General features: G+C 38.0%; 1 protein-coding gene across 9 annotated transcripts in view; it reads right to left on the reverse strand.

Moving 5' to 3' along the window:
• Positions 1-26,458, reverse strand: part of KCNT2 (potassium sodium-activated channel subfamily T member 2) — a 411,093-nt gene that overhangs the window by 167,775 nt on the left and 216,860 nt on the right. For all 9 annotated transcript variants that reach the window (XR_007909589.2, XM_051820439.2, XM_051820437.2 and 6 more), the window contains exon 13: positions 6,236-6,344. Coding sequence is in view for 8 of the 9 variants with exons in the window: in XM_051820439.2 (XP_051676399.2) it covers positions 6,236-6,344 (109 nt within the window). In the remaining variant the exon portion in view is untranslated. The remainder of the gene's footprint in view (positions 1-6,235; positions 6,345-26,458) is intronic.

The raw sequence follows: 26,458 nt of genomic DNA on the forward strand, positions 1-26,458 counted from the left end.
ATCCCACAAGAGTTTGACAAAGAAAACAAGATGTTACAAAACCCTATTTTTATTTTAGTCACAGATATGGAACACACTGCCTTTGCCTCTGTCATTTGTTTGAGTCCTGATGGCCACTTCTTACATAAATATCATGTTGGTAAAAATGTTTCTCACTGGAAAAGAGACACAAAAGTTGACAAAAAATAGTCCACAAGAAAGAATCCTTTAAAAACAATGATTTTGTAAAAGAACAGTGGCATCTGAATTCTAGAAAAAGGAAACCATGGACTGTGGGTGGACACTGAGGTACTGAGATGTAGCTCACTGCCTACCACAATATACAATGGCTCTTCAGACTGTTAATGTGCTGCAGAATCTGAAAAGAAGCAGTCAGCTCACAGATACAACTTGTGAATGTTCAGAAGAGGTTAAAAGGGTCTTATTTGGAATAACCTAAGTGATACGTGTTCACAGCACGGACTAGGTTAGTAGCAAACAAAACTGATCTACACAAGGAGTCTAACTTCTGAGACTTGCATGGATTAGATACACAGAATGGAAGAATGATTCACAGGTTTCCTCTTGTGCAAATGGGTGAGAAACAGGTGTTAGGTCACAGAAAATCAGTAACTATCTTTAGACATCTTAATTTTGAAATGGCTATCAGAAATCTGATCTGAGATATTGACTATGCCATCAGAATTAAAGTGGGCATTCACAGATGATACTGAAGACAGGATTTAATTCTGTAAATCTTACAGATGGGTGAGCTCCTCTAAGGAACACAGATATAGGAAGAAAACAAAAACTTTGAATTTTCCTTGCAGAGTACCTGATGATATGTGGACAGTGCCAATTTAAATTCTTATCTTCCAATGCTTATATCTTTACTTTCCATCTATTCTACAAACTTAATATTTCCAGAAGCAAATACTATATAAAAACAATTTAGTAGACAGTCATGTTGACACCTAACTTTAAACACAGACTTTCAATATGTGTCCATTAATTTTTTTAAGGTTATTTTGAAGATGATTTGTCTTATTAAGAAGTTCTTTCTGTCCTAGTTTTCTAACAGTCTTTGTTTTCATGACTTTTTAATATGGTGAGTGGATCTTACATTCTACTTCAAACACTCTTTCTACATACATTGAAATGATAATTATTCTTTTTTAATTTGACAGATGAGTTAGACAGTGAGAGAGACAGAGAGAAAGGTCTTCCTTCCATTGGTTCACCCGCAAAAATGGCCGCTATGGTCAGAGCTACGCCGATCCAAAGCCAGCAGCCAAGTGCTTCTTCCCGGTCTCCTATGCAGGTGAAGGGGCCCAAGCACTTGGGCCATCCTCCACTGCCTTCCCAGGCCACAGCAGAGAGCTGGAGTGGAAGAAGAGCAACCGGGACTAGAATCCGGTGCCAATATGGGATGCCAGCACCAAAGGCGGAGGATTAACCAAGTGAGCCACGGTGCCGGCCCCTGAAATAATAATTATTGTCCTTTAAAATGATAATCTACTTTCAGAATAATTTCAAATTAGTGACCAAATATCTGTTTTCCAATGTTAGTTGACTTTCTTTGCTAATGTGTTTTATATAATTTTTCAACTATGATAACAAATTGGTTTCTAAATATCACTTCTAATACTATCCTTAATTATTTCTAATCAAGACTATGTTAGTTCCATCAAATTATTTGGAGATATACTTTTTCTATTTTCTGGAAAATTGTTTACTGTTTAGAATTATGAGCTTTTTTTGAATTTCTGTAATAAGCTGTTTGTAAGCTGTATGTCTCAAGGAAGACACAGTTATTTTTCTGGAAAATAAATATAATACACATTTGATGTAAGGATGAAAAATAAGCACCCACATTATTAATCACTTTGATGGGTACTGTTTAATGGTGCAAAAAAACCTTAAGGGTAGTTTCTCTTTATAAACGTTTATAAATTGAAAAATTTGGGGCCAGTACTGTGGCGCAACAGGTTAAAGCCCTGGCCTGAGGCACGGGCATTCCATATGGGCCCTGGTTCAAGTCCCAGCTGCTCCACTCCCCATCCAGCTCTCTGCTATGGCCTGGGGAAGCAGTGGAGGATGGCCCAAGTCCTTGGGCCTCTGTACCCATGACAGAGACCCAGAGGAAGCTCCTGGCTCCTGCCTTCGGATTGGCGCAGCCCAGCCATTGTGGCCAACTGAGGAGTGAACCAGCAGATGGAAGACCTCTCTCTCTCTCTGCCTATCTTCTCTCTGTGTAACTGACTTTCAAATAAATAAATATATGTTAAAAAATAAGTTGAAAAATTTAAGCTTAAAGAGATGAAGAAATCTGAGGTCATGATATTAATATATAGAACAAATGTCCCATTGCAAAATTTGCAGTTTTAATTAGTTTATTTTGACAAATGTGTTTATAAAATGGACAAATGGCTAAAAGTAAACTTTCTTTTCCTATGAGAAACATTTTAATGTTTCTTTTCTTTGGAAATGTGTGGTTATAACACTAAACTAATTTACTGGGAATTATAGTTTTCTTTTACTTGAATCGCCCCATAAATTGTATTAAACTGGAATTTGTATTCAGAGATCTGCTTATCGCAACTATTATTCTCCTGGGCATTTTATTCTTGCTGTCTGTCTCTAGGTTCATTATTGTTACTTTCCTCTCTTGATCTGATCAAGAACATGCTCCAGTCTTTTCAATTGCTTAAATCACATCCACATGGCATTTTCCTTTTTGGATATACTCAAAGTGAGGAACACTATTTAAATTACAATTAACATTCTAATAATTCATGTGAAAATTTATTTAAATAAAGTAGAATAACTCAATTTGGAGTAATGAATGCCTACGGTCAACAGTTAAGAAGAAAGAGATGCATAAAGAGATGAAGATTATTTCTGCACAAAGGCACAGTGGCTGACTGCCTCAGTGCTCTGCCTACTAATATTTCATACATTTATAAGTGGAATTTTGAAGTTCTCTGAGATTTCATGCATCTTTAAATAACATGCATTTACTTTTTAAAATGCATAAATATGAATTCACCATATGAAGTATGCTGAAGAGGGTATTTAAATAAACAGAAAGAAAAATCTGTCACGTTAATACCTTGTGAAAGTTGGAATCATTCTTTTTTTAAAATCCATGAGACTCAAGAACAAGACTGTAATGAATATTATTAAGTGAGGTGATTTAAAGTTAACTATTAATTTATCACAAACAATATCCATTATCTATGGAAAAAACAGTATCTCCAAAATCAGTGACTAAAAACAACCAATGTTTTATTTCTGAAAACCCTGTGAGTCAGCATTAGACTTGGGTTGGCTAGAAAGTATGGGCACCGGTTCGAGTCCCAGCTGCTCCACTTCCGAGCCAGCTCTCTGCTATGGCCTGAAAAGCAGTAGAAGATGGCCCAAGTCCTTGGGCCCCTGTACCCACCTGGGAGACCTGGAAGAAGCTCCTGGCTCCTGGCTTCAGTTTGACTCAGCTACAGCCATTGTGGCCATCTGGGGAGAGAACCAGTGGATGGACGACCTCTCTCTGTCTCTCTGCCTCTACCTCTCTGTAGCTCTGTCTTTCAAATAAATAAATAAATAATTTTAAAGACACTTCTTTATTTGAAAGTCAGAGTTACACAGAGAGAGGAGGGGCTGCAATGGCTGGAGCTGTGCCAATCCGAAGCCAGGAGCCAGGAGCTTCTTCCAGGTCTCCCACACTGGTGCAAGGGCCCAAGGAGTTGGGCCATTTTTACTACTTTCCCAGGCCATAGCAGAAGCTGGATAGAAAGTGGAGCAGCTGGGTTAGGAAGCAGTGCCTATATGGGATGCCGAAACTGCAGGTGGCATCTTTAACCACTACACCACAGTGCTAGCCCCCATAAGATAAATTATTTAAAAAAGAAAGTAAGTTGGGGGTTGAACAAGTGGGTGCACCTCACTTTTCACGTGCTTTTTCATCACTCACAAGGCTCTATTAGGCTTCTTCTTACGTAATCTCTAGGAAGTGTTCCAATAAAGGGAAAACAGAAATTGCCTGACCTTTCAATGCTTAGTTTCTGCAGTCATAGAGAGTGACTTCTATTATATTCTGTTGGTCAAAGCCAGCCACCAAGCAATCCCACATAGAAGGGTTGGGGAAACAGATTTCATCTGCTCATGGTAAAAAGCTGCAACATCACATTTTGCAGCTCGACACAGCCACAGGGAGCATTGTTCTTTGGAGACTGTTACCTTAACAATCTACTGTACAAACTAAGTGAAAGCTATATATATTGTCTTTTGAAAGTAAATCCAGAGTCTTTTAACCTCATGGTGAGATATAAAATATCTTTGTTTCAGAGCCTTGTATATCACCTCAGAAGCCTTTTCTGGCATTTTAATCAAACTTTCATAATGTAAAAAGAATGCTCCTCAAATACTGTAGCCCTAGAAATGAAAGATTTTAGACAGTACTGAAAAGAATCTCCACAAGTGTTGACAAATATGGAGAAAACAGTTGGTAGAGAATTTTTACATAATGCATGCATTTTAATGATTAGGGCTCACCAAAATAATGACAAAACAATAACTGTAAGGAGGAGCAATGCAAATCAAATTTTTTTGTTTCTATGAGTACACATGTGAGTATGATCCATCTGTGGGGAGCTTATCAATGGACTGTATAAAGATGGTGTAAAAAGCTGAAATCTGTTCTGAATTTCAGTTATGCCACATTCAAAAATTTTTAACTATTTTCTCCAAGCTACATATTATTTTAAAATGCAGATTCAGTACCATATATTGAATCTCTAATGCTTTTCTTATAGTATTCATTTAAAGCCATACCACCAACCCTAACCAATAGAACTGAGACATCATTTATATTACAGCCATTGAATAAGAAAGGGAATTAGAGTTCATATATTAATTTGTTTATTGAAGACTTAAGTGATGAGGCTCAATTTTAACTTCATATTTTCAGATGTTGTCTAGTGCTCACATCATTATTGCCACAGAAAAAATTGTGTAACAGCAAGTCATGGTGGACATAATTAAAATTTTTCAAAAATAACTCATTTTGTTAAATAATTTTTAAAAAGTCATCTGACTTTTACATAAACAATTGGGATTTATTGAATGCTACTTATATATGCAACGTGTTTAGATTGAATCATTTATACATACTTTTCCATGTAATTTCACAAGCTCATTTACCAGAGAAATACTTTTATTTTTAGCTTTCCATTTAGGTAATAGGTTTAGAGAAGCCCTGGAGCCATCTCAGAATATCTGTGACCTTTAAAATAAAATCCTCCAAAGAGACACTAACATGCAGCCAGGGTTGAGAGTCATTACTTTAAGTTGTTTTCTATGCGTATATAATCTTAGAAAAAAATTACGACATCATTTATGGGAAGTCAAAAGACATAAGATAAATTGAATAGCAACAATTTCAGGGTTTCCTTATTATTTTCGATTTTCTACGTGTTTAGCATTTTCATTGCAATATCATATAGTATTAGGCAAGCAGTTTAATAATGTAAACACATGTTCTGAAAGAAATTGATTTTGTTGATACATTGATTGATAAAATGACTTATATTTTAATGACTTAAGAGTTTAGGCTATTAAGATGAAGTATACTATAAAATATAATAAGGCTGTTATGTTTTTGAGAAACATATGTACATAAATTGCTAACAAAATCAGAATTAGTTCCTTTATCCTACAGAAGCCTTTATAAAAAGCACGTACCATTTTATTGTTCACTTCTGGAACAATTCAAAGTATAACTTCGTTATTTTAAAAACAATGTCTCATAAAACAAACTCACATCTGTCTTTTTTTCTTGAAACTTTTTCAAAGTCCATCTCAAGTTAAATCTATTTAAATATACCTGAATATAATTTGATATATTCAGTTATTTCATGATAAGCAAGTATGTGTATTAAATAATCTACAGCAAAGTACCATATGTGTAGCTGTAAATCTGAGTATAAATAAATGGAGCATATAAAACTTGTGTTTAGGTAATACATGAATCTGTCACTGTTAATTCAGGCTGACAAAGGTAATCAGTAAATTCCACAGTAAAAATTATCAAATTATATTTAAAAAAGTAAAGACTCACTCAAAATTATTGTTGTGTCACATATTAAAGTGAAGATATACTCTAATATCAAGTGATAAAAAGAATTCCTTTCTGTTCCACAGATTCTAATGATTGTAATCGGAGTTTGAAGAAAGGATCTCATTCAAGGGAAAAACTTACCAGCAAACTTGATATGAAATTTATTTTCAGGCTTTAAGATCTGCACATACAAAGGGCAATTTGGAGCAAAATCTTTTACAGCCCAAGCTCTTAAAATTGTTTGGTGATCCTAAAATGACAAAGTCAAAATATCAGGAATCAAACTTAAAAATTTATCCAATGTAAAAAACATCAAGCATTCAGATTATTGAACAATCATAACCACAGTTACAAACTAAACACACAAAACAATTCACAATGATTAACTTTCAAGGGCACATCCTATTTGTAAGGGAATAACACCTCAGTCACTCAATGGTGGTTATCAGCACTTAGAAATTGGCAGAGATACAGATGGGAGTAATCAGACAACCCTAAAACTGTTTGCTTTTTCTCAGAATATCCCCGTGAGTCAGAAGCCTCCACAGCAGTTAAAAGTGCAACTAATAACTTTGGTAGTCATTGCAATTTGCAAAGAGGAAAAGAATGAATAGACTTAAAATATTGACATATTTGGAAAGACTGGCAAAATATAAGCAGTTACAATATCTGAAGGCAGGGCCCTCGGAAAGTGATTGGATTGGATTAGGTTGCCAAGATGGAGCCCCAGGACAGAATCGAGGGAGTAGTGGGTGCTTCCTGGCTGATCACCAGGTGATCATCCCTCCTCTGTCTTCCATCCTTAGCAGACTGAACTAATCTGACTGTGCTAAATCCATACAATGAAAATGTCACAAAAAAGACATGCAGAATCTCAAATGTAAGTGAAAAAGCCAATCTGAAAAGGCTACATACTGCATGATTCCAAGTACCTGACATTCTAGAAAAGACCAAACTATGGAGACATACAGAAATCAGAGGACGCCAGAAGCTTAGTGTTCGCGGCCGGCAGAGGGATGTGCCGGTGAAGCAGAGGGGATTCTTAGGGCAGTGAAACAATGCTGAGTGAGATCATAACTGCTGGTGGATCCATATGGTTATGCATTTGTCAGAGTCCACCCAATGGGTGACACAGAGTGAAATTCCATGTAAACTGTGGACTAGTTAAATAATGTATTACTATTGGTTCATCAACTGTAAAAAAAAGTGTACTACATTGGCAGACTATATAAATGAGGGAATGGGGAATGCATAAGACAGATGTGGAAATTATTTGTATTTTTTGTGTAGTTCTCTGTAAACCAAAACCTGCTCAAAAAAGTAATATCTACTTAATTAAAAAAAAAAGCATGTGGGAAAATCATGAATTTTAGATTTAGAAATCCTGGACTCAGGTATTTACACCAGAGCTTATAGGATGCATGAATACAGAAAAGTTACTACAGATCCAGTCTCTTCAATATGAGGTTTTGGGGACTAGCATTATGGCACAGCCAGGTTAAGTCTACTTGCAATGCCAGGTTAAGCCGATTGCAATGCCAGCATCACACATCAGAATGCCCATTTGAGTTCCAGCTGTTCTGCTTCCAATCCAGCTTATTGATACCTCAAGTGCTTGGACCCTTCTACCCATGTGGGAGATCAGGATGAAGGTCCTGGCTCCTAGCTTAGGCCTGATCCAGCTCTGGCTGTTGTGAGCATTTGGGGAGTGAACCAGTCAATGGAAGATTTATTGTCTCTCTCTCTCTCGCTCTCTCTTTCTGCCATAAGAGCAATTAATATATGAGTAAATCCCAAAGTACAAAATTTGATTGTTGTTAGGATATTTGATGTGTGCATCTCACTACTCTTATTTTACTTAAAACATTAGACTTGCACACCACTGCCTCCCTAAAGGGTTCTCTTTTGCCCTGTCACCTGCCCTGGGTTCTTCTTTGACATTCTTATCACAAATGTAACTCCTATTCCTGCTGACAACCCTTTCTTTTCCCAGAGGAGGACATTACCACATGCCAAATCTTCAACTCTCCTGTCTCACCCTACACCTAAAGTCAGTTCTCAAGACTTGGGGATTATGCCCTCTAAAGATTACTTAAATGTGCCCACTTATCTCCAGCCATAGTACCACACCTGAGTCCAAAATTGGCTCATAGCTAAGAAAACAGCTTTCGAGTCAGCCCAGCTCAGCTTTATCCTTGTTTTCACTAGTGTTCCTCCTTATCAGATATAGCATACTTTCCAACTAAAATGTTATGATTGTACTTCCAGCTGCTTAAAAGCCCACAATGGTTTCGTATCTGTTAGCACCAAATCCAAACTTCTTAACAAGACTTTTAATACCCTTTACTTCATCGTCCCTAAAGGACTTTCCCAGTCCTTTTACTTGACTTCAGCCATAAAATTCATTCTTCACTCCCCAACCTCCAACATTCCTAATGAAAGTGTCTATTTTTTCTTTTTTTAACTTTTATTTAATAAATATAAATTTTGAAAGTACAACTTTTGGATTATAGCGGTTCCCCCCCATAACAACCCCCCCACCCGCAAACCACCCCATCTCCTACTCCCTCTACCATCCCATTCTTCAATAAGATTCATTTTTAATTATCTTTATATAGAGAAGATCAACAGTATATACTAAGTAAAGATTTCAACAGCTTACACCTACACAGACGCACAAAGTATAAAGTACTGTTTGAATACTAGTCTTACCATTAATTCGCATAGTACAACACATTAAGGACAGGGATCCCACATGGGGAGTAAGTGCACAGTGACTCCTGTTGTTGATTTAACAATCGAGGAAGTGTCTGTTTAGAACAGGGTTTCTTAAGCTGGCCTGTGCTCATGCCTCTCAACCCTGATAAGAAGTCACATGTAGGGGAAGGCTTTTCTTGTGACTACTTGGACATTAGGGTAGAAGTCTGTGCTAGTTGGTCATATCATCAACACCATCTAATGTGAAGTATTTTTGAAAGTTATTCTTCACTCAATGGGAAGCTCAGTGAAAGTGAAGTCCATGTCTCTATTTTTCTCCCCCTAGCTCATCCTTAGCACCCATCATTCCCTTGCACCTCACAGATAAGTAAGAAAAAGTAAGGAAAGCAGTATTTGCTCCACAGAGATAGTATGACGCATTAGAACAGATAAAGCATCACACACATATAAAGCTTTAGGTAAATATTGCAATTAAAGGAATGAAGAGCCAGGATGAAGCACTTATCCTAAAGTCCCATATTCTTCCATGTTTTATTCATGTTTTATGCCCTCTGAAGAACAGAAAAAATATTAATAATCCTGTGGTACATTATTAAATGAGAAAGAGCAATATGCTATGGCATAAATGTCACATGAAGAATAGAAAAGTAATATTTTCCTAATGCAGATAATGAAACTAGCATATAAAATATTTTTAATTCATAAGCCAAAGGTGAGAATGATATTTTTAACTTTCTTTCTGATGAATTATCCTTAAAGAAGATGTTATTTTTTTTTGTAATCAAAAAGTAAAAATATTGATTGTGATAACTGAAAAAAGAAGGCTATGGAATAATGGAAGATAACAGAAGCCCTTATGAGGTCACCTAGGGGTCTGCTGAAACTGAAAGCAGAACATTTCACTTAAAGTCAGTTTGCCCAGAAATCAAATCAGCAAACACTAGCTACATAAAATTTAAATTTTCAAACAGATGCCTCTAAAAATTATTCGTTGATTTTTTATGAACTTGCAATAAATCACTTTACCTACATCAGTGATTGTTTGAAATCCAAATGATCCATGAAAAAACTTGGAAATTTTAATTATGTTTTATACATGAATTATTTACCACCCTACCCATAAGAATTTGTAACTGTCACTAGATTCTCAAGTGGAGTCTATTATCCAGAAAATGGTAATAAAATGTTTTAACAAAGATCACTTTCAACCCATTTTTCCATTTACAAATGCATCTGAAGCACTCTGCAAACTTAATACTCATGAGTGTTTTGTATACTTTAAATATATTTCACCAACTTATCTGGTGTACATTTTTTAGGATCATAAAATCCCAAAGTAAAACTGAATTCTAAAACTTAATATTAGAAGTAAACAGATTTGCTCCAAATACATAAGTAATTGAACAAATATATAAGTAAATTATAAAATAGAAAGTAAAAAGATCTTATGGCAAAGAACAAATTTCTCTTGAAAACATTGCATTGTAAAAAAGTTCTTGCAAAATATAATATGTGCCCAGAGAACAATTTATTCACAGAAGTCCCTGTAAAGCCTTTACATTAGATTAGTCTCAAAAATACTTTCAGGCCAGGACCTTTTTTGTTTAAAATCACATCTCCTGTATCTGAAAGGTAGACTGGAAAAAAAAAAAAAGGTTTAAAATTAGGAATGGACATTGAGTCCAGCGATTGAGACACTAGCATCCCACATTGGAGTACCTGGGTTCGAATTCCAGTTCTAGCTCCTGATTCCAGTGCTAACCCTGGGAGGCAGTGGTGACAGCTCAACTAATTATATTCCTGCCACACATGTGGGAGACTTGGACTGCACTGATGACTCCTGGCTTTGACCCCAGCCCAGCCTTGGCCATTGCTGTCGTGTGGGGAATAAGCCAGCAAAAGGGGACTCACTGTCTATATGATCGCTTCTCTGCCTCTCAAATAAATAAAGTTTAAGGTTAGATTATTACACATACAGCATACGTATACTAATATCAAAAACTGAAGTAATTCTGAAATAGAAAATCCATATAATCTACAATTGATTTAACATTTGACTGAATTTTTAAAATTGCATAGGTTATCATAATCCATTTTAATATGGTTCAAATAGGACATATATTTTCTATAAATACAAAGACAATTCAGAAGTTGTCTTAAATAAAATACATAAAAGGAAATATGTGAGCCAAAAACTGAACAGATTCCAAGCAATGAAAATCTGTTGTTGCATTTTATAATATCTGGCTATTCACAAGTAGAAAATTAGGATCAGGGGCCAGCACTGTGGCATAGCAGGTAAAGCCAGCCGCAGCTTGCACTTCCGGCATCCCATATGGGTGCCTGTTCGGGTCCCAGCTGCTCCACTTCTGATCCAGCTCTACTGTGGCCTGGGAAATCAATGGAAGATGGCCCAAGTTCTTTGGCTTACACCAACGTGGGAGAGCCGGAAGAAGCTCCTGGCTCCTGGCTTTGGACTGGCGCAGCTCCAGCCACTGTGGCCAGTTGGAGAGTGAATCAGCAGATGGAAGAGCCACTGTGGCCAGTTGGAGAGTGAATCAGCAGATGGAAGACCTCTCTCTCTTTCTCTCCCTGGTTCTCCTTCTCTCTTTGTGTAACTAAAACTTTCAAATAAATAAATAAATCTTAAAAAAAAAGAAAGAACATTAGGTCAAATAATTTTAATCAAATTAAACTACACATGTTATCCATACTATTAGGCTCAGCAATGGTTCAATGTTCATGAAGAGTCTACCAGAGACAAGAAAACATTAAAGAAGCCAGGGCATAGCATTCTGAACCTTTTTGCATTTATCAAAACTCATATAGGCTGTTCACATAATTTCATTTTCCTATTCAGGTTAAGCATGGGTTTTGGCTCTTACCTTACATCTCCCTAATTGTTGCTCTTTTCCTAATTCTTGTTCTTTGCCTTTTGAGGTCTCATGTAGCATATGTGTATTCAGCCAACTCTCAAAGTAGCCTTGACACAGATTATTGCAATTTATCTCTGCATATCTCCCTCCTTTTGGTACTCTGTTCCATGAATTCAATCTTCTTACATCCTCTGCCTCCCTCCCACCCAACCCCTGCCCCAGGCTTCAACTCACAACTCTATCTTCTCAGCTCAGTGAAAAGGCTGTCAACTGCTTGGATTAAATGTTTGTGCCCTGGGAATTGATAATTACTTCGGGCAGAAACCAGTTTGTTTTAGGACTGATCTCATTAGTATCTCTACCCTCCTAGATCACAGTCCCACATCCCCTGTTGTTCAATCTGAAAATAACTGTTTTGTGTACTTTGTCCAGCATTCCAAACATCAGTGTGGGAGGGCTATTCTAGTACTCACTATTCCCATATGGCTGGAAGCTGAGAGTTTTCTATTTTCTTCTGAGCCTGCTTCAGGCTTTATTCACCAATGTTATACCAAAAACAGCAATTTCTATAGACAATGCATATTGTCAAATCTAAGGATCAACATTCCATCCAAAGATTTTGAAATATTCCTTCCTTCTTGAAGCATGTCCTCCACTTAGCTTGCAAATCTCCATTCCCTCTTCGATCTCGTTTATTTTTCTTCTTTTTCAACCTTATTTTTTTGGCTTCTTGTCTTCTTTATGACCTCTAAATAACAGAATACACCTGGATGTAGTTCAAAGACTCCTCTTCACTGTGTATAATCCTTTATTCAACTCCCTACCCATACAGTCTTGTGACTTTACAACATATCACTGCATTTATAACTCCTGGATGCATATGTCTAGTGTTATATTCTCATTTGAACCACAGATGTGTATAGCCAAACATTTGCTTAATATTTGTAGTTGGATATCACAGGCATTTAAAATTTCATATATTTATGGTATTCCCTTCTTTAGCTAATGTTGCTTCTCCCTTACCATTCCAATGTCAATTGGAATTATTTAAATTTCGCATAATCTAGGGCTTACTTTTTCTCCTCTGCAGGCTTTTGGCATAGTAACTGAGTCATTGTTTGGGATACGCATTTCCTGTGTCACAGAGCTTAGGTTTCAGTCCAATATCCACTCCTGATTCCCTAATATGCACCCTGGGAGACAGTGGATGATGGCTCAAGTAACTGCGATTCTGTCACCCATGGATAGCTAGATTGAGTTTCTAGATCCTGGCTTCAGCCTGGTCTAGTACTAGCTGCTGTGGGTATTCGGGGTGTGAATCAGCAAACCGGAGCTCTCTGTCTCTTTCTATATATATGCCATGCTGCCTCTCTAATTAAATTATTTTTTAAAAAAATTATGAAATCTCCATCCAATATATTGGCAAATTATATCAGTTTCCCTTTCAAAATGTATCCCACAACCAACTCCCTTTAATCATACCCATTACCACCACATGAATCCAAACCACAATGATTTCTCACCTAAATAACTCTTCTTGTGCTTCTAACTGGTAATTATCTTTCAGTCCTCTTCTGGTACCCCAATGCACTCTGTTTATTTTCTATGTAATAATCAAAATCATTTTGCAAAATGTGGGACAGGTCATGTAATACCTCTACTCAAACTTTCCACTAAAAATATTTTTCACTGTATCTTTCTCATGCATTTTACTATAAGTAGCAAGAAGACACAAAAATATGCCTTCAACACTTTGCTCAGAAATCTCCCCAGCTAAATATCCAAGTTTATCACTCCCCAGTTCTACTTCCATTCAATAAAACTCAATTCAGTCATGCCTTCTGTCACTTCATAACAATGATCAACTTTCTTCCCGTTTCCAAGAACCAGTTTCCAATTGCATCTGAGACTTCATCAGGAGCACCTTTCCTATGTGTATTTCTAGCAACATTCTGCTCATGGTGAGAAGCTTTCTCTGCAGCTCCCTTCTTATTTTGTTCTGAATTCTCTCAAAATTCCCTTTAACAGTAATTCTCCCAACAACTTTCCAAGGCAATGGAGGCTTTTTGTATGATTCACCTCAAAATTCTTTCTTTATCCAATTCCAAAGCCACTTCTATATTTTTGAGTATTCCATACAGTTGTACCTTGCATCCAGTACTGAAATCTGTCACAGTTTTCTATGGGTGCTCTAACAAAGTATCATAAACTGGAAGATGTACAGTCGAAATTTTTTTTTTTTTTTGACAGGCCGAGTGGACAGTGAGAGAGAGAGAGACAGACAGAAAGGTCTTCCTTTTTGCCATTGGTTCACCCTCCAATGGCCGCTGCAGCCAGTGCACCGCGCCGACCGGAAGCCAGGAGCCAGGTGCTTCTCCTGGTCTCCCATGGGGTGCAGGGCCCAAGCACTTGGGCCATGCTCCACTGCACTCCCAGGCCAGAGCAGAGAGCTGGCCTGGAAGAGGGGCAACCGGGACAGAATCCGGTGCCCTGACTGGGACTAGAACCCGGGGTGTCGGCGCTGCAGGCGGAGGATTAGCCTATTGAGCCACGGCGCTGGCCAACAGTCGAAATTTATTACCTCCTGATTACAGAGGGTAAAAGTCTGAAATCAGGTTCTTGGAAGGATTAGCTCGTTCTGAGGCTGAAAGGAAAGGATATGTTCCAGTCCTTTCTCTAGCTCAAAGACAGTCCACTTCATCTTCCAATGGCATTCTCCCTGCATGTTTTTGTATCCAAATTCTCCCTTCTTATAAGGACATCATCTTATTGTATTGAGGTCCACTGTAATGACCTTGATTCAACTTCGTTACCTTTGTGAATATCCAATTTTCAAATAAGGTCATGTTCTGAGCTACTATGGCTTAAGACTTTATAGATTTGAGGGCACATATTTGGCAGGGGATACAATTCAACCCATATTAGCTTATAATTTAACCCTGAGTGTTGGCCCTTCTATCCAGGAAGAAGTATAGAGAAACAAGTGAAAAATGTCCCAAGGAAAATTAAAATATCAGGGCCAGCATTGTGGTTCAGTAGGTTAAGCTCCCACTTGTGATGCTTGTATCCCAGATGGGAGTGTGGGCTGGTATCCCAGCTACGCACTTTTGATACAGCATCCTGCTGATGTGCTTGGGAAAACAGTGAATAATGACTCAAGTACTCTGGCCCTTGCTACCATGTAGAGGACACGGATGGAGTTCCTGACTCCTGCTTAAGCTTGGCCCAGCCCTGGCCATTGCAGCCACCTACAGGAGGAACCACAGGACGGGAGACTCTCTCTCTCTCTGTCTCTCTCTATTTCTCTCACCCTACATTTCAAATAAATGTATAAACAGATATTTAAAATATTTAAAAGGGGACAGCCTTTAAAAAAAATGAAAAGTGACCTAAAAGTTGAGACAGAATTATACAAAGAGTAAGGGTACAAAAGCAAGTGGAGAAGGTAGTATTATGAAGGACATAAAGGATGCCAATGATAACTGGACAAAATAGGAAACAAATAAAGTAACAATCAAAAATGAACATTGGGATTGAAAGCTAATAGAAAGAAGAGGGAAACAAGCATCATGAGTACAACATATATTAATAGGTTAGTGAGTATTAAATCAATGTATTCTTTGAAGGAGTTCAAAGAGATGAGACAGAATGAAACAAAGATCCAATGCCCAAAACCACATATATATGTATGCATCTGTGTGCATGTTTGTGTGTGTATATACAGAGAGATAGATTTCTAATTAAAGACAGTGAAACTACTTATATTTACAAATACATCTGTCATTTGTATAACAAATTCCTATCACTATGAGGATCAGTTTGTTATTGCATCCAGACTTTGCTTCTCTGGGAAATCTAATTAACAACACTGAGCCCTGGTTCTCTTATTTATGAACAATTGTGGTACTAAAAAACATAATGTGCATAAAATGCCTTGCCATATGAATGCTATTCAATAAGTATCAAGTATGTTTGGTTCCTTTTTTTCCATTTTTTACTGAATGGTCTTGAAAATTGATCAAAAGTACATAAACTAATAGTAGGAATGTTGACTGAAGTGCCATCCCTATAAAAATATGTAAGACCTTTGTGAAAAATCACCATTAGTTCATTAAAATCTATTTATCATCTCAGGAAGAAATTAGATGTTTCTTTAGAAAGTGCAGATCATGTACTCTGTCGTTTTAAATAAAATTAATCTAGGGTATCATAGAATTTTGGCTTTAGTGAAATGACAACTTTTAAACAATTTTGGTCATTCAACATGAAGAAAAAAATTTACTGAGGTAACTGCTGTGGAACTCTCAAATTCATAATTGCCCTGTGATTTTCTATTAAAAATATAAAATTTTATATAGATGCAATCATTTTTATGATTGTGTACTTTGCAATGTAAATTGATTTTTCATTTCAATGTTATTCAGAAACTCCCCTCCTCCCGTCAACCAGAAAAAATGTATAAAAACCAATTCTAGGGCTAATAGTATTTTTCTGCCTGGTTATAAAATGTTTGCTTTAAAACAACAAAGGAGGATATTTATTTAATTTTGTAAGAACAGCAACAGTAAATGAATATGTACCTTTTATAAACAGTAGGCAAGGAAATTTTTCAGAAGTTGTACTTGTCAAGGGAAATAATATAAAAAGAAAATTTCATAATATTTCAACGATTTGTAACCATACTAAGGAAAATTCTTTATAATTCTTTATTATTATAAGATGGAAGGGGACTGACTGAAAGAAGTGTTAAGTGAAGAACACAGAACACAGAAGAGAGACTTCGTGGGGCAGTAAGGAGAGAGTGCAGACATGTCCTTATGGCTGGCCTTGCCTCCAGCACCCCTGCATCACGGTGACTGTCTCCTGCCCAGGAAATGCCATCTTCCCACAGTAAGGCAGGAATGAGGTGCTGTGTCTGCCACCCCTGGCAGCTTTCACTGAGGAAGGATCCCAGGCTTCACTGCTTTTAAGTCCAGCCTGGGAAAGTGACAGGAATGTACCTAATGGAAGCTAGAGGAGGACTTGCCTGCATTCCATCTCCCGGGACCCTTACCCACCTGTGCACAATCTGCATATTTGTAGTCATCTTATAAGACTTTATAGCAGGGTCCAGCTCACAACTCTCAATCCCAGGACTAGGGATTTTAGTGCTATAAACCCCAGACCTGGGAAAGGTCTGATCCACATCACACAGTCCCAGAGTCACAGCTGTTGGTGTCCCAAATTCCAGCAACATTCAGGCTTGCCAGTGGGACAAGACCTCAACACCAAGTATGAGACACCGGCTATCATAATCCCAAGTATAACTAAAAACCAACTCTCTGGAGACTATAAATACACAATCTCAGAAGCCCAGGTCACCTCAAAGTCCACTCCTAGCAATCCCGTCAAAGTACACTCCTAACCACACTAACTGCAGAAGGACAGACCACTGTATGACTTACAGACAAAGCTGACACGGATTAAAAGCAAAAAAAAAAAAAAAAAAAAAAATCACTGAATAGTAACACTTCTGGGCTCATTTAACTACAAAAACAAAGCAACAAGCTATGTGATATCTTACATTCTATCTAAACCCTGACTCATTTTCAATAAAACCTACTCTTCTATGAAGAATACTGGATAATTAATACAAGATGCTCAGTTCTCAAGGAAACATGAACCAAGATACCATGACACCTCCAAAAGTACACAACAGTTCTCCAGAAATAGATCCTGACCTGAAAGAAATCTATGAATTGCCAGAAATAGAATTCAAACAAATTATCAAAATGTAAGAATAGGAGAAAATTCTAAAGACAAAAAAAGAAAAGCATCAAGTCACACAGAAAGGAAAACCAACTAGACTAACAGAACACTTCTCAGCAGAAACCCTATAGGCCTTCTCAGCAGAAACCCTAGAGGGGTGATATATTCAAATTACTAAAAGAAAAAAAATTCTAAGTAGGAATATTATATCCAGCAAAGCTATCCTTTAGGAGGAAAGGAGAAATAAAGTATTTCTCACATAAGCAAAAACAGAAAATTCACCACCTCCAGACCAGCCTTATAAGAAATTCTGATGGGAGGCCTGCATTAGAAGTAAACATTATGACAGCATATCACACAACCAAATTCACTAACAGATCAGGTACAATTAGTAAAAATATCAATGAAATGTCAGGTGCTAGTTCTAGTCTATCAATACTAACCTTGAGTATAAATGGATGAAATTTCCCAGCCAAAAGCTTCAGGTTAGCTGAATAGATGAAAAACCAAAACCCCACTATATGCTGTCTACAAGATACCCACTTAAAAGTAAAGTTATAAATAGACTGAAATTGAAGCACTGGAAGAAGATATATCAGGCAAATGGAAAGCAAAAATGAGCAGGCTGGCTAAAACAGACTTTAAATCAAGAACTATAAAAAGAGACAAATAAGATTATATATTGGTAAAAGGATAAATTCAGCGAGAAGATACAACAATTATATATATATATATATATATATATATATATATCTACACACACACACACACACACACAGCCACACATCCAACACAAGACCACCCAAATATATGCAGCAAATAAAAGGGAGACATAGATGCCAATACAATAATAGCAGGTGACTTTAACACCCCTCTCTCATCAGTGGACAGATCATCCAGAAAGTCCGCAAAAATACATCAGAAACCAACCATGCTGTGAGAAATGACCTATGAGACATTTATAGGACATTTCATACAAAAGCTACAGAAAACACATTTTTCTTATCAGCATGTGGAATAGTCTCTAGGATAGACCATATACTAGGCCACAATCCAGAGAGCTGGATTGGAAGAGGAGCAGCCGGGACTAGAACCGATGTCCATATGAGATGCAGGTGCCGCAGGCAGAGGATTAACTAAGTGAGCCACAGTGCCGGCCCCAGAAAGTTCTTAAATAAATGACCTAATGATGCATTTTGAGGACTTAGGAAAAAGAAAAAAAGAAAAAAAAAAAAAAAAAAAAGAACAAACCAAACATTAAATTAGCAGGAGGCAAGAAATAATAATGTATCAGAGCAGAAAAAAAATGAAATTGAAACTAAAAAAATTACTTAGGATCAACAAAAAAGCTCTTTTTTTTTTTTTTAACAAGATAAATAAAATAGACAAACCTTAGGCCAGGATAATAAAGATGAAGAAACTCAAACAAGTAACATTAGAGGTGAGAAACAAACACTACACCTGGTATTAGTGAAATAAAAAGGAATGTAAGAAACTACGGGGGCCAGTGCTGTGGCACAGTGGGTAAAGCTGCAGCTTGCAGTGCCCACATCACAAATGGGCGCCGGTTCAAGACAGGGCTGCTTCAATTTGTATCCAGCTCTCTGCTATGGCCTGGGAAAGCAGTACCAGATGGCCCAACCTGAATGGGAGACCCAAAAGACGCTCCTAGCTCCTGGCTTTGGATAAGCCCAGCTCCGGTTGTTGTGGTCAGTTGTGGAGTAAACCAGTGGATAAAAGACCTCTCTTTCTCTCTCTGCTTCTCTTTCTTTGTCTGTGTAACTCTGACTTTCAAATAAAAAATAAATCTTTAAAAAAAAAAAAAAAGATTCTGCACGTGGAAATCCAATTTTCCCAGCACCATTTATTGAATAGACTGTCCTTGCTCCAGGAATTAGTTTTAGATCCTTGATCAAATATAAGTTGGCTGTAGATGTTTGGGTTGATTTCTGGTGTTGCAATTCTGTTCCATTGGTCTATCCATCTGTTTCTGTACCAGTACCATGCGGTTTTGATTACAACTGCCCTGTAGTATGTCCTGAAATCTGGTATTGTGATGCCTCCGGCTTTGTTTTTGTTGTACAAGATTGCTTTAGCTATTCGAGGTCTCTTGTGCCTCCATATAAATTTCAGCACCAATTTTTCCAGATCTGAGAAGAAGGTCTTCGGTATCTTGATTGGTATTGCATTGAATTTATAAATTGCTTTTGGGAGAATGGACATTTTGATGATATTGATTCCTCCAATCCATGAGCATGGAAGATTTTTCCATTTTTTGGTATTCTCTTCTATTTCTTTCTTTAAGGTTTTGTAATTTTCATCGTAGAGATCTTTAACGTCCTTGGTTAAGTTTATTCCAAGGTATTTGATTGTTTTTGTAGCTATTATGAATGGGATTGATCTTAGAAGTTCTTCCTCAGCCATGGCATTGTCTGTGTATACAAAGGCTGTTGATTTTTGTGCATTGATTTTATACCCTGCTACGTTGCCAAAATCTTCTATGAGTTCCAATAGTCTCTTAGTAGAGTTCTTTGGGTCCCCTAAATAAAGAATCATGTCATCTGCAAAGAGGGATAGTTTGAGTTCTTCCTTCCCAATTTGTATCCCTTTAATTTCTTTTTCTTGCCTAATAGCTCTGGCTAGAACCTCCAGAACTATATTGAATAGCAGTGGTGAGAGTGGACATCCCTGTCTGGTCCCAGATCTCAGTGGAAATGCTTCCAACTTTTCCCCATTCAATAGGATGTTGGCTGTGGGTTTTTCATAGTAGTTTTTTTGTCTGTTCTACTTAATATAACTGGTTTAATTCTGTAATTAATACACAGTTATTCTTAAGTGTTAAAAATTAACTGAAATGTGATCCCTGTTAAACATAAGAGTGGCAATAAGAGAGGGAAGAGATGTATAATTTGGGACATGCTCAAGCTGACTTGCCCCAAATGGTAGAGTTAAAAACATACCAGGGGATTCCAATTCAATCCTATCAGGGTGGCATGTACCAATGCCATCTCACTAGTCCAAGTGATCAATTTCAGTTCACAATTGATCATAATGAAAGGACTAAGAGTCAAAGGGAGCACATAAACAAGTCTAGTACCTGCTAACACTAACCGATGGAATAAATAAAGGGGAGAGTGATCCAACATGGGAAGTGAGATACTCAGCAGACTCATAGAATGGCAGATGTCCTAAATAGCACTCTGGCCTCAGAATCAGCCCTGAAGGCACTCGGATCTGGCTGAAAAGCCCATGAGAGTATTTCAGGCATGGAAAGCCAAGACACTCTGGCAAAAGATCTCTGCGAGTGAGATTCCAGTGGAAAGAACAGGTCTTCAAAGAAGGAGGTACCTTTCTCTGAAGGGAGGAGAGAACCTCCACTTTGACTATGAGCTTGTCTAAACAAGATAAGAATCGGAGAACTCAGAGGGCTTCCATAGCCTTGGAAACTCATGACTGGAGCATAGGGAGACTACTGATGCCATAGACAGGAGTGTCAATTGGTAAAGTCAACAACAGGAGTCACTGTGCACTTACTCCTCATGTAGGATCTCTGTCCTTAATGTGCTGTGCATTGAGATTTAATGCTATAACGAGTACTCAAACAATATATTTCACTTTGTGTTTCTATGGGGGTGCAAACTGTTGAAATCTTTACTTAATGTATACTAAACTGATCCTCTTTAAAAAAAAAAAAGAAATTATCAACTCCCAACTTGACTCTCACTGGGATTAAACATGACAATAGGTCTGATCTGATTTCATCATCATTTAAAAAAAATCATCTATTATTTTTCACTTTATGTTTCTGTATGGGAGCAAACTGTTGAAATCCTTACTTAATGTATACTAAGCTGATCTTCTGTATATTAAGATAATCGAAAATGAATCTTGATGTGAATGGAAGGGGAGAGGGAGTGGGAAAGGGGAGGGTTGTGGGTGGGAGGGACGGTATGTGGGGGAAGCCGTTGTAATCCATAAATCGTACTTTGGAAATTTATATTCATTAAATAAAAGTTAAAAAAAAAAAGAAATACTATGAACAACTATATGCTGACAAATTGGAAAATCTTGAAGGAATGGATAAATTCCTGGATACATATAACCTACTGCAATTAACTCAAGAAGATACAGAAAACCTAAACATACACATAACAAAAAATAAGGTTAACACAGTAATTAAAATCTCCAATCCAGGTAAAGTCTAAAAGCTGTTGGCTTTAATAGTGAACTCTACAAAACATTTAATGAGGAACTAATTCTACTAGTTTTCAAAATACTGAACAGGATGGAACGCTGCCAACCCTTGTTTTATGAGGCTGGTCTCACTCTGATACCAAAACCAAAGATACAGGAAAACAAAACTACAGACCTATATCCTTGATGAACATACATGCAAAATTCTCAAAAAAAAAAAAAAAACTAGCAAACTGAACCCTGCATCACATCAGAAACGATCGTACATCATAATCAACTGGGATTTATTCCAGAGATTCAAAGTTCAGCATTTACAAATCAAGAACCATCAAAAATCATATCAACAAAATAAAGGAGAAAAGCCACATGGTCATCTCTACATCTAGATGTAGAGAAAGCACCTGATAAGATTTAACACCCAGTAATGATAAAAAATAAAACCCTTCACATGTTAGGTATGGATGGAATACACCTCAAAATGAATAAGGTTATATATGACAAACCAACAGCCAATATCTTCCTGAGTGGGGGAAAGCTGGAAGCATTTCTCCACAGTCTGGAACCAGACCAAGAAGTCCACTTTTAGCACTCTTATTCAATATGGTATTGGAAGTATTAGCAAGAATAAAAAGGGAAGAGAACAAAATAAAGGGCATCAAAATTGGAAAGGAAGAAGTCAAAATATCTATGTTTGCAGATGACATGATGTTGTTCATGGAAAAAAACCGGACACCCCAGCAAAAATATGTTAGATCTGATAAACCAATTCAATGAAATGCTGCAGATAACAAAATCAACATACAGAAAAAAAGGAAGCTTTTTATACACCAATGATGAACTTGCCAAAAAAGAAATCAAGAAATTCCATTCACAATAGCCACAAAAAATCAAAAATATAGGAATAAATTTAACCAAAGAAATCTCTACAATGAAAAATTATAAAACACTGATGAAAAACAAAGTAAAACTTGTTTTCTGCTCCTTAACTACATCAGTACATTATGACCCTGCATGTTGGTTCTCGTTAATGTTTGCTTTAACACCATTTTCACCGTATGTTGAAGAGCATGCTTCAGAGCTGCAGCTCTACTCTACCTGGTAGAATGAAGAGGAAACTTCCCCAGAGAATCCTCTATGTATCTTACACATGGTTCAATAACTTAATGAAAGTGAGCTTGATTAAAATTAGGGAGACCTGACAGTCCTTAACAAGTGGAATACGTTCCATAAGATGAAAACACATCAGGGCTCCAGACCTCCTTGCTCTCCTAAGACTTCCATCTTGTACTGTAAGCACAGGAAAACAAGGACACTGACTCGATCACACAAACAGTAAATATTGAAAGAGCTATTTTTTCCTCAAAAAGAATATACGAGAAAGGCTAACTGTACATGAAATGATGAAATTTTACCAGGATGGGATAATCATAGAGGCCTTCAGCTCAAGCAGGATAGTTTACTTGGGAGAGGCAACTGAAGGAATCTGTATGGATTATGTCCCTCTCCAAGACTTGTGAGATTATGTCCTTGTCATATAACATCGGCATAGATACTTTACAAACTGCTGGAGAAAAAAATGTACTTAACCTTTGGGGAATCAAAGAACAGGCAATTTCTATCCTTCTGATTGGATGCAAGCCAAAAGCTAGAGACAAGGGATGTGGATTGTGGTATTGTTTAGCCAGACTCTGTAGGACATACTGCAGTGTTTGCATCACATAACATGCTAGATCTTTCCTAAGAAACAACATGGAAGACAGGAGAATGTTCAAAATACAGCCATAAGGCTAGCGTCATGGCGCACTTGACTAATCCTCCCGCTGTGGTGCCAGCATCCTACATGGTCACCGGGTTCTAGTCCCGGTTACTCCTCTTCCAGTCCAGCTCTCTGCTGTGGCCCCGGAAGGCAGTGGAAGATGGCCTGAGTGCTTGGGCCCTGCACCCACAAGGGAGACCAGGAAGAAGCTCCTGGCTCCTGGCTTTGGGCTGGGGCAACGCTGGCTGTAGCGGCCATTTGGGGAGTGAACCAACAGAAGGAAGACCTATTTCTCTGTCTCTCTCTCTCTCTCTCTCTCTCTCACTGTCTATAACTCTACCTGTGAAAATAAAAAAAATAATAAAAAAATACAGCCATAAGGTGTTCTCTATACTAGCGTGGTTAGATACTTAACATAACATGCAATTTATCTAGGTTTTTATGTTTTCTAGATTCTTTATTTGCTTTGTTCAGTCCACCACTATGTAAAGATGGCTTAAAACGAGATGATAGCCAACTGGTGGAACCAGATATGAGCCCACTAGAAAGAGTTTGTCATCATTTGTAAGCAAGCATCCCCAATTTTTTTTTTTTCTCTCCAAGGACTGTAGACACTTCACGAGTCCTTGTGCACCAAACACTTTAAAGGTTATACCTAAGGAGATATGCTGAATTTAGTGCTACTCATGGACATTTGTGGTTTTTTGTTTTTGTTTTGTTTGTTTTTTTTTTTTTTTTGACAGGCAGAGTTAGACAGTGAGAGAGAGAGACAGAGAGAAAGGTCTTCCTTCCGTTGGTTCATCCGCCATATGGCCGCTACAGCCAGTGCACTACACCAATCTGAAGCCAGGAGCCAGGTGCTTCTCCTGGTCTCCTATGCGGGTACAGGACCCAAGCACTTGGGCCATCCTCCACTGCCTTCCTGGGCCACAGCGGAGAGCTGGACTGGAAGAGGAGCAACCGGGACAGAACCAGCGCCCCAACCGGGACTAGAACCCGGGGTGCCAGTGCCACAGGCGGAGGATTAGCCTAGTGAGCCGCGGCGCCGGCCAGGACATTTGTATTTATTCCCTACCTTTCTTGTTTATCAAGACCTAAAACTCCATTCAGTCACCAGAACCCAATGAAACTGTTCAAGGAACCCTACTCTAGCATCTAACTTTTCTGCTGGATTTGCAAGGGTACATCCGCTCTCCTACATCGCTTGCTACGCTGCTAAACTTTCCGCAGCTGAAACTATGAAACTGTTTCTAAATGCGCACAGCTGTTCAATTCTACCTGTTTTACTTGGCTTACTTTGTGTGTCTTGTTTCGGCTTCTCCACAATCACAGGTGTGAATAACACAGTGATTCCATCAGGTGTTTGGATAAGTGGATGAGTGCTGAATTTGAAGGTCCATGAGTACAGGTTCAATTTCAAATCTACGCCTTCTCTCGCTGGTATCTCAAGAGTCACAGAAAGCTTCGATGAAGGGGAATCTGTTAACTGCCTCACAATAAAAGGTTCATTTTTTTAGGCTAATGAATTTTTCCTAGAGAAAGACGCTTTCCAAATCCCAATTAATTAAAAATATTATCAAACTTATATGTGCACTTAGTCCAAAAAGACAAATAATTCTACAATTCCATAATACAGAGGAGCAGCCTTCTCTCTCTGTCCCAGGGTGAAGAAAATACAGTATTTCTACTTCATAGAGGCCTATAACTGGCTATTCTCTTTTTGCCTCATGTTTCTAAGTACTATGTTATTACTACTAAGTTTTTCAATTTTAAATATTATCTACTGTTTTCCTATTATGGAAAATACAGATTTCTTGTCTCCGACTGCCAATTAGCTCACAATTTCCCTTTCCATCACCCTTTCAACAGAGTTTGAGAATAATTTTGATAAGACCAATATTCCGTGTTCACGTGATTTTGACTGTTAGTCACAATACAGCATGGTGAGAGCTGCAGGCATATCCCCGACGCAATCTGACCTGCCTCCTTCTAGTAGTTGTCTCTTCTTGCATTTATTGTTTTCTGCATTTGTTGAGTTTTCTAACCAGCTGTCACTAAAAAAATCTGCTGTCTTACTCTGCTTAGGCTGCCATAACAATATATCTCAGGGTGACTTAAGTAACAAAAATTTATTTTCTCACAGTCTTCGGCTGGAAGTCCCAAACTAAGGAACTGCAGGCTTGGTTTCCTCTGAGGCCTCTGACACTGACTTGCAGAATGCTGCCTTCTCCTCACACGTAGCTCGAAGTGCACGCACGTGCCTCCGCAGTCTCTCCCTCCGTGCAGGCGCTGTCTACTTATGAGGACAGCAGTCATGTGGGACTCAGACCCAACATAACAGCCTCGTTCTTGACTATTTAAAGGTCTTCTCTCCATCACTTTCTAACGAACTGTGAGGTGAGGGTTTCCACTTGCAAATTTGGGTAAGAAGATTCAGTCCAAAACATCTTCCCCAAAGAGAATGTCCTCTGATTTCAAGGACCACGACGCATTTCCTGTTTCTCCTGGGGGCAGCGCTCCTCAAGTCCTCGTCCTCAGCTGCCATCTGCTCACTCTCAGGACCTAGTTCACCACCCGCAGGGGATTCCCCTTGCCTGCTCTCTGCTGGATGCCCCAGGGCTTCCTTTTTATTTCATTCCCAGGTTTTGCTAAAAAGCTTCTCATAGCAGCTTTCTGAGAAATGACTCTTGAAACCTTGATAACCAGGTAACTTCCTTTCCGTCTTCCTTCTGGACTGAAATTTCGGCAGGAGACAGAAATGTAAGTGGACACATTTTCCTGCAGGTCTGTGAAAGCACTGTACCTACTATCTCTGGCTTCTGGCTCTGATAGACATTCTGATTCTCCAGGCTTAGCTCTGAGAGTTTTCTTCTGTGTCTGCTGTGATTCAGATTTCTCATTTTCATCTTCCTGGTTTTTCTCTAATCTCCACTCTGAGCAGCTTGCATGTTGTCTTGTCATTACTCTGTTGGCTCATATCTCTAATAATGTTCTCCTCTACTCTTTCCTGGGTTCTCTTTCTTAAGTTCCTATATAGATATTGCTTCTCCTGACTATTCCTAATGTTCTCAC

Source organism: Oryctolagus cuniculus, chromosome 13, assembly GCF_964237555.1.
Source record: "Oryctolagus cuniculus chromosome 13, mOryCun1.1, whole genome shotgun sequence".
Taxonomy (NCBI): domain Eukaryota; kingdom Metazoa; phylum Chordata; class Mammalia; order Lagomorpha; family Leporidae; genus Oryctolagus; species Oryctolagus cuniculus.